At 42.9% G+C, this 16,887-nt stretch overlaps 2 protein-coding genes across 3 annotated transcripts in view; one reads left to right on the top strand and one right to left on the bottom strand.

Moving 5' to 3' along the window:
* The window catches only part of Faf1 (Fas associated factor 1), a 271,924-nt gene extending 270,982 nt beyond the window's left edge, over nt 1-942 (bottom strand). The window contains exon 1 of the mRNA XM_051188455.1: nt 751-942. Coding sequence (XP_051044412.1) covers nt 751-795 — 45 coding nt within the window. The 5' untranslated portion in view covers nt 796-942. The remainder of the gene's footprint in view (nt 1-750) is intronic.
* A 10,440-nt stretch (nt 943-11,382) lies between these two features.
* Cdkn2c (cyclin dependent kinase inhibitor 2C) lies at nt 11,383-16,112 on the top strand. 2 transcript variants are annotated; one of them, XM_051188454.1, is made up of 3 exons: nt 11,383-11,525; nt 11,983-12,122; nt 15,351-16,112. In XM_051188454.1, the coding sequence occupies exons 2-3, from the start codon at nt 11,994-11,996 to the stop codon at nt 15,726-15,728; spliced, it is 507 nt and encodes a 168-aa protein (XP_051044411.1). In that variant the 5' UTR covers nt 11,383-11,525; nt 11,983-11,993; the 3' UTR covers nt 15,729-16,112. The 2 variants fall into 2 exon arrangements, with proteins under 2 accessions (XP_051044411.1, XP_051044410.1); XM_051188453.1 differs by lacking the exon at nt 11,383-11,525 and having other exon boundaries at nt 11,777-12,122.
* The last annotated feature ends 775 nt before the right edge of the window (nt 16,113-16,887 follow it).

Here is a 16,887-nt window from a genome sequence, read left to right as displayed (position 1 = left end):
GGTATTGCTTATAACTTTAAATCTTTCCAGACACACATAGCTCTACTTTCAAAGGGCCTCCCTAAGATACTTACATGCCAGTGTCACTATAGAAGGGTTCACTTTAAATTAACTTTAGTTTAAATTAACTCCTGAGGAAAGGGCACCAAACAATTCAAGCCTGTAGGGGAGGGGAATCTGCAGATATGAACGGGTTATTAAGTTTGTGAATTCGATGCAAAGATACATCAGAACATACTGCATAGCAGCCTCCTTATTGGCCACCCTCCAAAGATTCCAATAAGGCCTTCGGAGTCTCAACTGTTTACCCCTCTCTGAAAAGGACCACAAAGCCCAGCTGGCCTCGTCACCTCCTCATCATTCTGCCTTTTCACTCTCCACTTCATACAATACACCACACCCATAGCAACACTCTCCACACATCAATTTCCTCATGGAATAACCCAAACACCCCATACTAAGAAAGAGCCCACATACCTAAGCCCCAAATCGTAACATCCCCAAACCTAAAATTCTCGTTCAACCTCATTTAACGCGTTCTACACACACACACAAAACACGGCAACACGGCATATGAAATACACGCTCCCCCGCGGTTCACAATCTACACACACCCTAAGCCACGTAGGGTAGAAAAGCCCACACTACAACCACGGCGGTGCTCAAACAAACGCTGGGAAGAGGCCGCCGCGCCGCCACCCGGATGCCGCCAAATTGGAGATGGGAAGGGAGCAGAGCCAGACATTTCACCTGAAAATCCGCCAGGATCATCTCCCGGTCCATGTTGGACGCCATGGCGGCCGCCGAGCTCCGCGGCTCCGGGAACGAAGCGCGCACCTGGGAGCGAGACGGCGCCTCCTGCGGTCGCAGCTGCGGCCGCCGCCGGGTGGCGAGGGGCTGGCGGGCGAGCCGGCGTGAGGGCCGGCGGGCCGGAGGGCGGGGCAGCGCGGGAGGCTAGGTGCTCATGCACTCGGTAACCTTCAGCCGCCCTGCGCCCGCCTGCGCCCCGCGGAGCCCTCGCTGCAGCCGCCGGGACAGGGAGGCTGGTCTCGATGCCGGGCTGGTCCTTCCGTCGCCGGCTGGAAGGAGGACAGGTTGCGACAGTGCGCGCCCGGCTCCCTTCAGCCGCGGCAAGCCCGGCGGGGGCGGGGAAAGCGAGAGAACGAGCAGGCGGGCCAACGCCACAGCCGCCTCCGCCTCCTCCGCTTCCTCCCCGGCCGCCGCCTCCGCCCCTGGTTGGCCAGCGCCACTGCTGTCGCACATTTTGCCTGTCATCAAGGTCGCAAAAAACGGCGCTTTGCGGCTGTCACGTGACCGCCCTCCTGTCAAGCGCTTGGCGCACCGCTAGCGGGCGGGGACGCGGGCCCCGGGCGGCTGGGAAGCTGTTTTGCGTCCCCGTAGCCTGAGGACCCGCAACAGGTTATTCCGGTTTGGGTTGAAGCCGAAGCCTCGAGGTGCCCTTCCCCCTGGCCGCGGCCGGAATGTGATTCGGCGCCTCACGTGGTTAGTCACACGCAAAACACAGCCAGCCTCAGCCCAGGTCAACACACTTATAACCCGTCTGACAAGCAGAATTTTCGTTTTGTTTTTCGAGACTGGGTTTCTCTGTGTAGCCCTGGCTGTCCGGGAACTCGCTCTGTAGACCAGGCTGGCCTCGAACTCACTGAGATCCGCCAACCTCTGACCCCATCCCCCTCGGTGATGGGATTAGATGGGATTAAAGGCGTGTGCCACCACTTCTAGCACAACAAGCAGAATTCCTAAGGACTGCGTTATTCTCTGACCAAGTTTCACCAAAATACAACTTCCCACATAATCTCTTACTCTCAACCTCACGGTCAAAAACCTCTTACATACTGTCACTCCCAATCTGGAACCTTTTTCTGAGCCTACAACCTCAGGCACCAACACTGAGGTACGCAGAGGACCATATGTCCATGAGACTTACACGCTGAGAGGTGATGATCCACACCTCAAAAGGATGCTGGACATTTAAAATTGATGTTTAAGGAAAAATACCCCTTCTGCTATAATATGAACATTTTTAGATCTAAGACATAGAGAAAACTTGAATACACGATTTCATATAGACTAAAATACTTTCATAAGTAAAACTAAGTACTTATAATTACTGAAATTTTCAATTTATGGTTAGAAACTGGCACTCTCTGTACCTAAAACAGCCGAAAATGTATGAATAATATGACAGTTTATAATCGCCATCCAGGACAAAGGAAGGGTAACACAAGATGGTAGGAATTTAAAGACTTTGAAGGGCACATACATGCTCTGGAAAGTATGTTAGACCCTAAAAATGTTCAATGAAAATAGGACCTGATGAAATCACCATAAGGAATGAATGCCTAAGATTCTTAAGCTAGGACTATACACAAGAAAACATGACAAGTCTGAATTAAATATTCAGTCCCTTGAATGTAAAGAATGTAAATAAGTGTGTCATGTGAACAGGATGTACTTGGGTGCAGCTCCATGGGAGCCCAGCAAGCACAAGGCTCTTAGGTCCCCAAAAATCACCTGGGAAAAAATTTTATTCCATGGTTCTTTTACTAAAAGTAATGTGGCCTACAATTCTGTAATAACTTGTATCCTCTTTTTATGTATATATGATTTTATTTATTTATTTTAGATTATTTGTTTTGTTTTATGAGTGTTTTGTCTGTGTGTATGTATATGCACTGTGTGGGTGCCTGGTACCCATGGAGGCCAGCAGGGGGTGTCTGAATCCCTGGAACTGAAGTTATGAATGGCTATAAGCCACGTTGTGGGTGCTGGGAATAGAACCCCGGTCCTCTACAAGAACAACAAGTGCTCTAAGCCTCTACGCCATCTTTCCAGCCCTATAAGCTGTATTTTAATGTACAGGATTGCCTAAATAAAAAGTAGATCTCCTGTGCCTGATGTGGTGATGCGTGCCTTTAATCCTAGCACTGGAAGTACAGAGGTAGGTACAACATAGAGAGTTCCTGGACAGCCTGGGCTACAAGGTAAGACCCCATTTAAAAAAGAGAGAGAAAGTGAGAGAAAAAAAAGGAAATACATCCCTCTGTAGTCTTTTTTAATTGCTATCCCTAAAGGGATTTTTAGGTTGTCATATAGGAATCATGAGGTGAACACAATGCCAACAAAATAAATGAGGTAATTCAATTACCCCATTAGTATGTCCCCTCAGAACAAAGCAGGTGAATAACTTCAGTTATATGGCCAACATTAGTGCAACCCTACAAAGCTGATGTTTCTCTGTAAGACATGTGACTACCTCAGAACTCATTCAAACACTTCACAAATCTCTCTCTCCCTCCCTTCTCTTCATCTGAAAGTTAAGACATGTCAATGGCATAGGAAGAACTGAAAGATCCCCTAGATATTCAAACATATGACTTTTCAGAACTATTTTCCAAATCTTAGCTGTGGAAACATGGATGGATAAGTCGTTCAAGTATTATTAGCTTCAGCTATCAAGATTGTTTCAGGATGTAAATGGGAAAGTTAAAATAGCTGTATAAAATTAACAAATTTCATAGCATTTCTGTATTTGAGATCTAATGTTTTCTCTTTTCAACCCCTCTGTGTATCTTTAATCGCTGACATGAAACTAAGAAAACTTACTGATTTCAATCAGTGATCAATATAATGCCTGGGAAAGCTCCTCATAAACATAAAAGTTTTCCTAATGCATTAGTTGTTACTCAGTATGCTAACTCCTACATGTTCTTTCAATGCCTCCCCTTTCATTAAGCTTACACCAACAAGAATGTCTGCCCTTTTTTTCTCCCCTAACCATGGTCTTTAATACCTTAATAAAGACAATTTTGTGTTCTAACAAATTCTATGAATCTTTTTCTGCAATGGTTTATCTCCTCCCACAGGATTAAAGTTCCTTGACAGTTATAAAACATTTCATCCAGTATACTTTTATACATCGAGGTACATCCATAGCAAAATCTTGAGTACATAATAATAATTTGAATGCATTGACTTTTTTGTGTCTCTAGCTGGACACAGTGGCACACATCTACAATCCCAGCATTCAGAGAGCAGAGACAGGTGGATTTCTGTAAATTCAAGGCCAGCCTGGTTACAAAACAAGTTATAGAATAGCCAGGGCTGTTACAGTCTTTAAAAAAAAAAAAAAAAAGTCTTCTCCATACATGTATATTATTTAATTCAGACTTCACAACAGTCACTTTATGGAATGGAAAGCTGCTCTTGAGAGGTTAAGACTTGGTCCAGGTTCATGATATAAAGTGGAAGGCTTGGTGTTCAAGGCTAGGTCAAAACCAATGCTCTTCCGAGTATCTCTGGTGACTTGCTACAGTGTCACCCTCCATGCTGTCAAGTTTATAAAGTAAATGAAAAGATTGTTTCTTGCATATGATCTAGCTATTATGATTGGATGGCCAACATCCAGAATAAATGACTGCTACAGAAAAATGGAAGGGAAAACATGGAATTAACATGAGAACATTTGTTTTTCATCTTTCTAAAATTCCTTGTGGTTATTAGAAACCCAACACAGGTGCTGAGACCAAACTCAGGTCCTCTGCAAGAGAAGTCTGAGCTCTTAACCACAGAGCTACATCTCCAGCCCCTATTTAACTAAATTTTTATTTGAACTTATTTTGGATGTATAAACTTCAGTGGTACGTTTTACGTCCAGTGTAGCATGAATGCTCTTTGTTCTTAATAATAAAAACTCTGAGTCAGCGATCATGGGTTAAAGCTGAAGGACCAGAGAATAAAGGAGCCAGTCACTAGAGAGACCTTTTAATGCCACTGAATCCTCAGACCAAAGGGGCCCACCATCCTGTCCTCAGAATGCCTGCCTAGACTGCTTCAGACTGACAGCTGCTCAGATTGCATTGAGCTCCTGTCTCCTCCTGACTTATACTCCTCTCTGCCCAGCCATATCACTCCTGTCTCCACCTTCCTAGTGCTTAGATTAAAGGCATGTGATCCCAAGTGCTGGAATCACCTTTTTGTGAGTTATTTCTCAGACTGGATCAATTTTGTGTAGCCCAGGGTGGCCTTTGAACTAACAGATCTCTCTGTCTCCTCAGTGCTGGATTAAAGGTGTGTTACACCACTGGCTGGCCTCTATGGCTAACTAGTGTGGCTAGCTCTGTGCTCTGACCCTCAAGCAAGCTTTATTTGTTAGATCACAAACAAAATATCACCACAGCCCAGATCCTGATAATTTTGAAGAGTCAAGAACTGTTTGAACTATCCTTCAACTTGTGCTTGCCTAATGTGTCCTCTATTTTACACTGTGTTTGTGCTAGGCATGGCAGCACACACCTTTAATACCAGCACTGGGAAGATGAAACTGAATGGTACAGCATTCAAAGGAACACCTTTTTGGGTGGGGGTGGGGACAGGACACGACTATATCAAGTCTGTGGACTGGGGCGGGGGTTCAAGACAGGGTTTCTCTGTATTGTTCTTTGAAGCCTGTCCTAGAACTAGCTCTGTAGACCAGGCTGGACTTGCACTCACAGAGATCCACCTGCCTCTGCCTCCTGAGTGCTGAGATTAAAGGCAGTTTGTGTATTTTGTGTAAGAATACTCAAAGGCAATAGGTCCTTCCCATCACATGATATTGGGGTCTTCACATTATCAAATGACTTTACTGTGGTGTTAAGTTGGATCCTTTAATTGAGATAACTAAAGTTTTAAACAATATTTCTTATTTATTAGGTAAAGCATGACACTAGTATTACTCCTAAGTTAAATTCCTGTTTTAGTAATCCAACAGGTAGTTTATCCAATGACTTTAAGGAGTCTAGTGGCTGATCCTGGACTTGTAAATAATGGGAATGGCCTAAGATTTAGACCCCAAGATATGAATCTAAGTCCTATATTTGCTGACTTTAAATCATAATTTCAAATTTCCCTCATCAAAAAATGAGAATTATATTCACTTCACAAAGTTGTACATTTTAAATGTGTACCATATTGAATAACTACAGAACTGGAAGCATTACTTATTAATATCATATTTATCCTTTTAAGGCTTTTGAGTTGTTTACTGGCATCTTTTTTTTTTTTTTTTTTTGGTGTTTTTCGAGACAGGGTTTCTCTGTGGCTTTGGAGGCTTTCCTGGAACTAGCTCGAACTCAGAGATCCACCTGCCTCTGCCTCCCGAGTGCTGGGATTAAAGGCATTCGCCACCAATGCCAGGCTGGCATTTTTTCTTTTCAAAAAATGATTTTCTAAGGAGTACTACAAGAACTCATATGAAAAGCCAGTAGGCTCTCAGAAATAAATACCAAAGCCATAAATATAAGTAATTTTTAAAAGGCCCCCTAGGGGGCCACCTCTGTTATCTATAAATTCAACACAGAGGAAGACTTTAAAACCAAGAAAGTGTAGTTACCTTATTCACATTCCTCAAAGCTAGTCATGTAGAAACTCTTCATTGGCTGCATGGAGTCAATGTGGGAAAAGCATGAAATAATTTGACTAAACCACATGCTTGCTGTAAGTTCTTTAAAATGAGTCCTACTACTACTAGTACCTAATATCCAATTATGCAGGTTGCTCTTGAGCTTTTGAGAGACACAACTATGTTAAAAGAAAAACCGTTAATTTTCAATGTAACAGGGTACCTGTGAATCTTCTGAGTACACATTCAAATATAAACTTACTGAGGACAGATAGCCTTAAATCTACCCCAATGAACTAGCCATCACAAAAGTTGTTTGGTTTTTTTTTTTCCAAACTGAATATGATAGCACATGCCTGTAATGCGGAAAGGAATAAGGAGACTGAGGCTCTGAGGCTGAAGGCATGAGAAAAAGGGGGGAGAAAAGGAGGGATGGAAAGAAGAAAGAGGAGAGAGGAGAAGGAGGTTTTCATCAGTGCCATTTGGTAGTGCTTATTTAAGCTCTCTCATATAGACTGAACTTTGTGTTGCCAGTTCTGGCTCACACAGTAGGCAGAGGAAGCACATTCTGAAGCACCAACAAAACCAGAAAGATCCCACCCCCAAAATAAGGAAAAGAAAAGAAACTTCCCTAAGAACAGTATTTTGGGTTTTGGGTTGCAGAGATAGCTTAGCAGTTAAGAGCACTTGCTGCCTTTGAGAAGGACCAGAGTTTGTTTGCAGCACCAACCACCTAAGACAGCTCACAGCTGTATCAGGGGATCCAATGCCTCTCTTCTGACCTTTTCAGGTATGTACACACACACACACCACGTTTTCATTTGTTTACTTACTTTTGGTTTTTCAAGACTGGTTTTCTTTGTAGCCCTGGGTGTCCTAGAACTAATTCTGTAGACCAGACTGGCCTTTAACTCACAGAGACCCACCTGCCACCACAGCCCAGCCATGTAGGTTTTGTTGTTTTGTTTTTATATCCCCAAAAAAGTTTCCCCTCCCTCCTCTCCTACCAGTTCTTCCCCCCCAACACCTCCTCCCCTACTCTTCCTCCTCTGTTTCTCTTTAGACACTGGAGGCCCCCCCCATGGCTATCAGCCAGCCATGGTATATCAATTGCAGTGAGACTAGGCACCTCCTCTTCTATTAAGGCTGGATGAGGCAGTCTGGTAGGAGGAAAGGGTCCCAAAAGCAGACAACAGAGTCAGAAACAGCCTCTGCTCCCACTATTAGGAGTCTCACATGAAGAGCAAGCTACACAACTGTAGCATGCACAGAGGACCTAGGTCAGTTCCATGCAGGCTCCCTGGCTGTCAGTTCAGTCTCTGTGAGCCCCTGTGAGCCCAAGTTAGTTGATTCTGTGGGTCTTCTTGTGGTGTCCTTTACCCAACTGGCTCCTACAATATTCATTCCCCCTCTTCCAGAGCTCCACCTGATGACACCTCTCTGATGACAGTTGGACTAGGCACCAATCTATGAGTATAGCAGAATATCATTAGGAATCATTTCAGGAATCATTTTTTTCTATCCTGGGTAACCCACCTCTGAGTGCTGGTCCTCAAGAATGAGCTGCCTTATGGTAGGCCCCATAATTTTTTTATTTAAATTTTTTTCATTTTACAGACCAACTCCCATTCTCCCTTTCTCCCCTTCTTCCACCCCCACTCTCCCCATCTCACCCCCCCCACATCCACTCCTCAGAGGGGTTAAGGCCTCCCTTGGGGAGCCAACAATGTCTGGCATACTAAGTTGAGGCATGACCAAGCCACTTCCCCCTATATCACACGTAAGCTTTTTTTTTTTAACCAAATCTAAAAAGTTAGTGCTCTAAGAAGAACAACTGAAGTCATAGGAAAAGTGGAACTTCATTGAACTGCTTATTTATTTAGAGACAGTGTATCCCTACATAGATGTACCAGGCTAGCCTCCAACTCAGAGACAGGCTTGCCCTGGCCTCCCAACTGCTAAGATTAAAGTCGTGGGTTGCTTTTACTCTTTTTTAAAATATCTGATTTTATGTGCATTGGTATGAGGGTGTCAGATCCCTGGAACTGGAGTAACAGTTCTGAGCTGCCATGTGAGTCCTGGGAATTGAACTCAGATCCTCCAGAAGAATAGCCAATGCTCTTAACCATTGAGCCATCTCTCCGGCCCGCTTTTATGCTTATTTTCAGGTACTGTATCATTTTTATATTTATTTACATATTACCTGTAGGTGATGAGACATTAAATCTTCTTTCTTAGGGCCTCCAGAAACTGAATACAACAAGGTACCTTGTTGAAAACTTAGAGTCCAGTTGTACCAGGCTGATTTGAGATTACAAGTACTAAGCGAGTTGTAGGCTAGCCTGGATAAAAGCACCCTAAATCATGATTTTTCTTTACTCAGTTATTCAGCAAAGATAATTTATTTGATGAAAGTCAGAACACATGTACACCCACTTTTTACAGAATGCATACAATTTTATTCTTTTCAATTACCATATTTTCCCCTAGCAAGATGCCATTAAATCCTAGAAGGCAACATTTGTAAATTGGATTAGTGCCAGTTATCACTTTAACAGTGCCAGTGTCCTATCACAACTTCCAGGTGAACTAAAAGCTCACAGTTCCCAGAATGACTGAGTGTGCCTATAGTATACATAGAATCCTAATACAGTATACATAGAATCCTAATACGGTATACATAGAATCTTAAATATTATGTTAAAATGTTTGTTTCTTAAGTTCATATCTTTTGTTATTGTTACTTGATTCACAATATTCAGCTTTAGTCACTACCTTTAGAAAATAGCTCTGATTTTTTTTCCTTAACAATTCAAAGAAACACTGCCAAATTCTTGCTAGTTTAAACTTTCCCTAACAGCCAACCTGCTTCGAGATGATTATCCAGATGTCTCTGGGTTGTTTGCAATACTTCCACTTTACCCCATGTAACTGGGTACAGATGTTGCTTGAGGATATAGGTGCCATGGCTGGTTCTAATTAGACAACTTGTCATTTTTACTTGGTTTCATTTTGATCATTGGATGCATCATACAAGCATGCTGGTTTGTTTGTTTGTTTGCATAAAAGTATAGAAGGCAATAATCTCATACACCTAAAAGAGGATGTCAAAAGAAAATGGATGCAGGATGCGAAATAAATGAATGATATGGACAGGCTAGTCCTTTTACACTTAGACCACTATCCCCATCTCCACATAGAAACAACCAAGCCTCTATCCAGTGAAAGAAATTCCACAACAAAGACATAGCCTTGTTAGAAACATTTCTAACAGGGTAAATTTTGTTTAAAATTAATCGCATTTCTCCCTTCCCCTCAAGAACAAAAGTCACATTTTCTAGACCCTGGAGCTTTAAAGCTTCCAAGTTCATTATGATTTCCTGTAACAAACTTCTCGTCCTCATACAACTCAGTCTACAAGACTTCTCTGCTGTCTGGTGCTGTCAGTCGAGTCGTCTCTGCAGCCCTGGCAATGACCTGACAGGTGGCCAGGCCTGTGGTGGAGCAAAGGAGTCCAGCAAGAGCGCGCTCCCTGAGGAGGCGGCAGCCTCAGGCCAGGCCTCTCGAACTCGGCGAGCCTGGTCCAGGAGCGCGGAGGCGGTGGAGCCGCCCGGCTCCAGCTGAGCAGCCTCCGGGAGCGCCCAAACGCTCTCTGCCAGCAGCAGGGCCGCCGAGCTCCTAGGGCCTCAGCCCTCGCCAGGTTATCTCCACCCGGGTCCCGCCCGGTAGGGCTCGGCGTCGCGGACTGCAGCCAGCCAGCCCCAGGCCAGCAGGCCGGTCCGGGCAGCCCCGATCCCGCTTCCGCTGGGGCGGCCCGCAGGGCCGACAGCCAGGAGTTCCGCGGCGGAACGGCTACCCCAGGCCCAGCGCGGGCCGAGAAGAGCGCCGGGCCGCGGGGGCGGAGCGAGCGCGCCGCGGGCCACTGCGCCGCCAGGGCGGAGGGCGGGGCGTGGGCGGCGCCCGGCCTTCCCGCTCCCGCGGCGCGCTAACTCGGCGGAGCCTCCTTAAAACTCTGCCGTTAAAATGGGGGCGGGTTTTTCAACTCAAAAAGCGCTCAATTTTTTTCTTTTCAAAAAAAGCTGATGAGGTCGGAAAAAAGGGATAAGAAACCGGCACCGTCTCTGCAGAGGCAACCGAAGTAGCAGTTGCTTCCGCGGAAAAAGAAGCAAAGGAGGGAGGGAAGGGAAAGATCCTGAAGGGGAAAGACGCGCAAGTGCCTGCAGCGGTGAAAGGAGCTGCGATCAGAGATTTTGGGGAGTCGGACTACAAAAGAAACTGTCAGCCGCGGCTCGCGAGGGACCGGCGCTGCCTGGCTCGGTTCGGGGACCCAGCTGGCTGGCAGCCACTACCCTGTCCTCTGCACAGACTAGGGGCACAGGCCGGAGGACCGCGAAGAACTGGCCAAGTGGCAAAAGGCGCCCGAGCTGCTGGGCGGACGCCAACAAATCGGCGGGACTGGCTGCGCCCTGGAACTGTGGCGACCGCCCGTGCTTCAAAGGACCCTTCCCATCACCGGAGGCCCCCCGGAAAATCGGAAAGGAGGGAAAGACCGCTGCAGAAACGACAGCCGCCTCTCAGAGCTTGCAATGCAGAGCCTGAATTAGCTCGGTCGTAGGCGGGAAGTTACTGGCGAGCTGGCCCAGTGCAGCCGCGATGCAACGGCGAGCTGCCTCAGCGACCGGAGCGCGGTAGACTCGTCCTTCGTCGCCCTCCTCCTCCCTCAGGCAGCCGGGAGTCCCGGGACCCGGCGGGACCGGCATGACGGGCTTGGCGGGGGTCTGCCGCGCGCCCACCAGCCTCCGGAGACCTGCGCCCTGCCCGGCTCCCACGGCCTCTGAGGCTCGGCGGGGCTGCGGCTGCGGGCTCCGGGGGCTCTTCTGAAGACGCCGAGCCCACTGGGAAGTCATTGAGACCCGAGAGTTGAGGGTCACGGAACTGCTGCTCCGGTCTGCCTTCGGCGATCATCTTTAACCCCCCCTCCAGCACGTCAGCATCCAGCCACCGCGGCGCTCTCCTAGCGAGCAACACTCTGGACTACCCCCTTCGGCGAGACGGATGGAAAGCGAGCCCTGCGGAGGACTTGTCCCTGAAGTTCTGCCTCAAGTCACCATTGTAAACAAGGGTGGGTTAATGCCTTTTCTTCTCTCCAATACTTTTTCTCCCGCAGTGTTTTCTGAGTTGACCTAGTCTCTCTGAGTCTCCGCACATCTTCCTCACAGAACTGTGAAAGCTTAGGTGCGTGACAGCTCTGCCTGCATCTCCCGTCCCAGAGTAATTAATCAAGAATGCCTGTGTGTCTGTATGAGTCTCTGTTGAATCGCCAGAATCCTTCTTAGGGGTTAAGCTAAAAAGCTAGGAGAAGAGCCCCTCTCCAATGGGCTCAGTTTTGCTGAATAATCACGTGTGAATCAAGGGGCGGGCTTTTGGCAGGCCGATCTTACTAGTATTTACTACCAAGCTCTACTCCAGATTAACCATCCCAGTCCTTCTGTCAGCCTCTGATGCCATCATGCAGCCTGATTAGGAGCAAAGGAAAGGGGGAAAGGAGAAGCAACTAATCGTCTTTTCCCGATCGTCAGGACCCTAAAGAATGGCCGAGCCTTGGGGGAACGAGTTGGCGTCCGCAGCTGCCAGGGGGGACCTAGAGCAACTTACTAGTTTGTTGCAAAATAATGTAAACGTCAACGCTCAAAATGGATTTGGGAGAACTGCGCTGCAGGTTGGTATCCACAGAGGTGGGAAGAGCAAGTTAATAAGGTTGCTTGGGCTTCCAAAATGACAGCTTTTAGGTTTTGAGGGGTACAAATCTTCACGGTTTTAAAACCTACTTGGTTGCCATATTTTATATCTTTAATTGGATCCAACTCCCCAAAATGACGTACTTTGGAGAAACTCGCCAAATCCAATAACATCCTCGATATCAAGAGAATCCTAGGTTTGGTCATAATTTTTAGAATGTTTTTGTGACAGTGGAGATTTTAAAATAGTCTTAGCGTCGAAATCTGTTTGTTTTTGCTGTGTTGTTTAGATAGCTTTTTAAGCACATTATTATGATTATTATTTGAAGTAAATACACAGCTAATAGTGGTTTTCACCTATTTTATTCCCAATAATTGACTTTAAAGTTAATTCCCTTGGCTACTAGGAAGGGTGTTTTCCCTTAAGTTGTTTCATGTTTTAACAAACGACCTTTCCTCGTTTGGAATGGGATAGCCTGGGCACCAGGACAGGATGTACATTTTACAGTTAATGTAATACCTAATTCACCCCCTTCAGGTTGAGGAGAAATACAAAGTTAAAATTTCTAATCAGAGCTGAGCAGTAATATTTTTATTATCCCCGTGGTCATGCAGTGGTATGTTCTAATTCTCAGTAATTAGATTTACAGGCAACAAATGACACATGTCCAGCTGCCAAGTATGTACCTGATAATATTTTTTTCCTTCTCCAAATGTTATCATGTAACGTTGCTGGAAGGCTTAGAAACAAAGAAAGGGAAAAGTGATCTCTCTCTCTCTATTAGTTGCTTTTATTGGTGTTCTGATGGTACTCCTGGGAGCTTTCCCTATCCACAGCAGCTTTTGAAAACCCACAGTGGAAGCTCACACGGTCTGGTCTGTATATTTCAAATAAGAATACAGCTGGCCTTGCAAAATTTTCTCTCCTGAGGACTCATGCAGAGGTATTAAAATATTTATCCTGATTCAGGTAGATTAAATAAGAAAAGGGTTTTGCTTTTGTTTTACCATCTGATATTTTTGTACTGGTTTGGTGATGATAGCAATGCCACAAACTACAGACACTGAAAGGTTTTCTATTGAAAAGACAAAAGTTAGGTCAGTTTCACAAAGTCTGAGCCACTTTATCTATGCCCCCCCAAAAAAGATTTACAAACAGGACAATTGGGTAACTAATAAGGTAATTGGATTTTGACATAAAAAAGCTAGCCATTTTTGTTCATATTAACAATCTTAGATAATACCCACTTATTATACCTTCATAGTAGCAAATATAATGAAGCAGACATGCATAAATAGGAGTCTTTTTCAGGATGCATAATCTTGACTCTGAAATTTTATCATCAGAAAGAACTTTCTTCAAAATCATTTGCGATATTACTATTACTTTGTGCCCAAGATGGCAAATTTTAATCTGTGATTTTGTTTCTTACTCAATTGCTGTTGTTTTCAAGGACAATAGTCCAAGACTTTCATCGTGTATTTGCTTTACAAAGATCTAAGGTGTCTATTTAGTGTTTAGTTCACTTTAACTCTTTAAATGTGACTAAGGTTCTAGGGACATATGGCAAAAAATAAAATTAGACTGTATTCATTTTCAGTAACCAGAAATATATTCTATAGAGGCTCTGGAAAAATTAATTTGCGGTCATTTTTCTACTGCCCTAAATGAAGGGGTGAAAGGGTTTTATTAAAGTGGTAACTTAATATTATGACAAAGTGAGTAATTTTGCATTTTAAAATATTATTCATTCTGAATATGTTTTATGAATTTGTCATTCTCTTAAAAACATTTTAAAGAGATTAAATCAACTGTACATATTTTCAAATATATTACTTTTGAATAATATTTTGTGTCTACTAAGTAGCTCACTTATATTATTACATAACTTAGAGTCTTATGAATATACTTAAATACAAGTGAAACCAGTTCAAATGCTGGAATTTTCTGGCATGTTAATAAGAATATTTTTTCATAAGTAAATGATATACATATTATAATCTTTATAATCCCAAGTGCTGTTAGATACATACTTTTACTTCTGAGAGATCTTTAACAGACATCTTAAAACATAATACATTTAAACAACAGTAAATAAGTTTTTGTAGTATAAAATATTTTGTGCCTTGACAGCAAGTACTGATACTATTCTGGCTTTCAAAACATTGGCACTTTACAAACAGCTCTCCTTAAATATTATGAGAGCAAACGGAAACTAGACAGGACCACCAGTTGATTATTAAATGACTCAAACCACAAGATAGGCTGTCTGTTCCAACATACACATTCAATATCTTACTTTTACTTTTGCTCACGAGTATCAGAAGCCAGTTAGAATTTTGAGAAATACTAACTAATATAGTAGGATGACTATTTTATTCTTTTCAAAAATGGTAGCCAAACAGTCACTTCCTCTCTAACACGAGACACATATCAACTTAGTTTGAAGTGAATTGACATAATAAGTATTGTAGAACACAGTGGCTAAATCAACACCTTAATAACTCAGTAATATTTGATAATTTGAAATGAATTCTAATCATGGAATGTTTCTAGTAGCCAATATTTATAACCTATAAAGAAAAATTTTAATGCTTGAAATTTTCAGGCAATATCTATTTGAAAAGAACTTGTAAAACTAATCATTTTAGAAAATATCAACTTTGAGATTTTAAAGGATCAGTTCTTCATTAAATGACATGTGTCTGAGAGTTTGAAGAAACCACCATCATTTGTTTTCAGTAGCTACTAGAAAAAAAAATTACCCTCATTCAATCTTCCAGAATTATATTTTATGAGCATGAATAATACCAAGTCACATTTCTTTTATTTTAGGGAATTTATGAAGAAATAAAAAGCAAAACCTACACAGGTCTTCTTAAAAAATAAAGAGCTAAATTGGTCATCATATTAGATAAAGAACCAAATTAGCCATCAACTTTATTCATGTTACAGAAATTCTATTTTTTATTGATCAATTTATCTTACATCTGGGCTTATTTAGGATATTCAACAAGATCAATTTTTGCAATTTTGCTTTTTTTTTTTATCAACTGCTACGCAGCCCTTTTAACTCTATAGTATCTGTCTTCTTCAAGTACTGAATCAAAAATAATGATCTGAAAAGGACAGATAGATGTCTTTTAGAAATTGCCATACTGGCAGTAAAACACTGGAGGGATTCTCCCATCTTTAACTTCTTTCCTAGGTTATGAAACTTGGAAATCCAGAGATTGCCAGGAGACTTCTACTCAGAGGTGCTAATCCCAATCTGAAAGACCGAACTGGTTTCGCTGTCATTCATGATGCAGCCAGAGCAGGTTTCCTGGACACAGTTCAGGCTTTGCTGGAGTTTCAAGCTGATGTTAACATCGAAGATAATGAAGGGAACCTGCCCTTGCACTTGGCTGCCAAAGAAGGCCACCTCCCTGTGGTGGAGTTCCTTGTGAAGCACACAGCCAGCAATGTGGGGCATCGGAATCACAAGGGGGACACAGCCTTCGACTTGGCCAGGTTCTATGGAAGAAATGAGGTCATTAGCCTGATGGAGGCAAATGGGGTGGGGGGAGCCACAAATCTACAGTGAGTGTCTGGAAGGGCCTTTCCACATTGCCTTTATTTTGTCAGTTAGTTGGTTGGCTGTCCTGACTGGCTTGCTATCACTTGTTAAAATATAAGTTTTTATTTTGTTTCTTATTTTAAGCAGCTAGTTAAATCCTTTGAAACTGTCTAATTGGAAATCTCACTACAAGTTTATGAAATATTTAAACATCCTTTTCACTGTCAAAATTCTGATTTCTAACATGTAATTGCAAATAGCTATGCCTTTCTTCTGAATATTTTATCTGTGATTTTATTTTCTTTGCTTAGCCTTTGCCACTCTCAGAATCTGACCTGAAGACTTTGTTTAAAAAAATTCTTTGTCCTGATGCATCTTTTGCCTAATTAAAACACTTTTTCAGAAAGAGGATCAGACTTTCCTGTGATTTTTTTTTTTACTCCTCTGCAACTTATATACAACTTGTCATTTTGCAAGAAATGTGTTAAAAACTCGTAACACTGTATTAACATTAGAAAAGAACACATTGGAAATCCAGTTATATTGTGGTTACAGTGGAGTTATTCCTTTGTTTCCTTCCACTTACTCCCTCCCAAAGATTTCATTGGCTAGCTCTGTTTTTATTAATGTTTTGGCTTCAAAAAGGAATATGAACAGCATTTTTGAAGAACAGACTTGAAATTTTTTCATTGTGAATTCCTTGTAATGCCCAATCTTTCCTTTTTCTCAAAATTGAGTCAAGCAGCTGAAAGGTAGACTCTAGAAGCAGCAATCTGAAAACAAACATCAGCTCTAAGAAGTCTGTGCTAAAAGCAAACAGCACTGTGGGAGTACTTCTCATAGGATGACTTTAAAATCAAAACCTGAAACAGTTGCTTAATGTATTTCTCAGGCTTGTGCCACAAGTAAGCCAACACAACACTGACCTTGCCCCATGAATGTCAAAAATGCAAAACTACAAGATGTTTAAGTAGTAAAATACAAATGTCAATGTTCATGATGGGAGACTAAAAAAAAAAAACAAAACAAAAACAAAAACAAAAAAAAAAACAAAACAAAAAATAAAAAAACAAAACAACAACAAAAAAAAGGTATGTAAAGAGCTAGGGTCTACAGAATAAGAAACAGAGAAACTTTCACCATTCATAATAAGCAACTCCTAAAAAAAAATAAAAAAAAATAATAA

Source organism: Phodopus roborovskii, unplaced genomic scaffold, assembly GCF_943737965.1.
Source record: "Phodopus roborovskii unplaced genomic scaffold, PHOROB, whole genome shotgun sequence".
In the NCBI taxonomy this organism is placed as follows: Eukaryota; Metazoa; Chordata; class Mammalia; order Rodentia; family Cricetidae; genus Phodopus; species Phodopus roborovskii.
The sequence above is the reverse complement of the archived record's forward strand: the minus strand, read 5'-3'. Positions and strand labels throughout refer to the sequence as shown.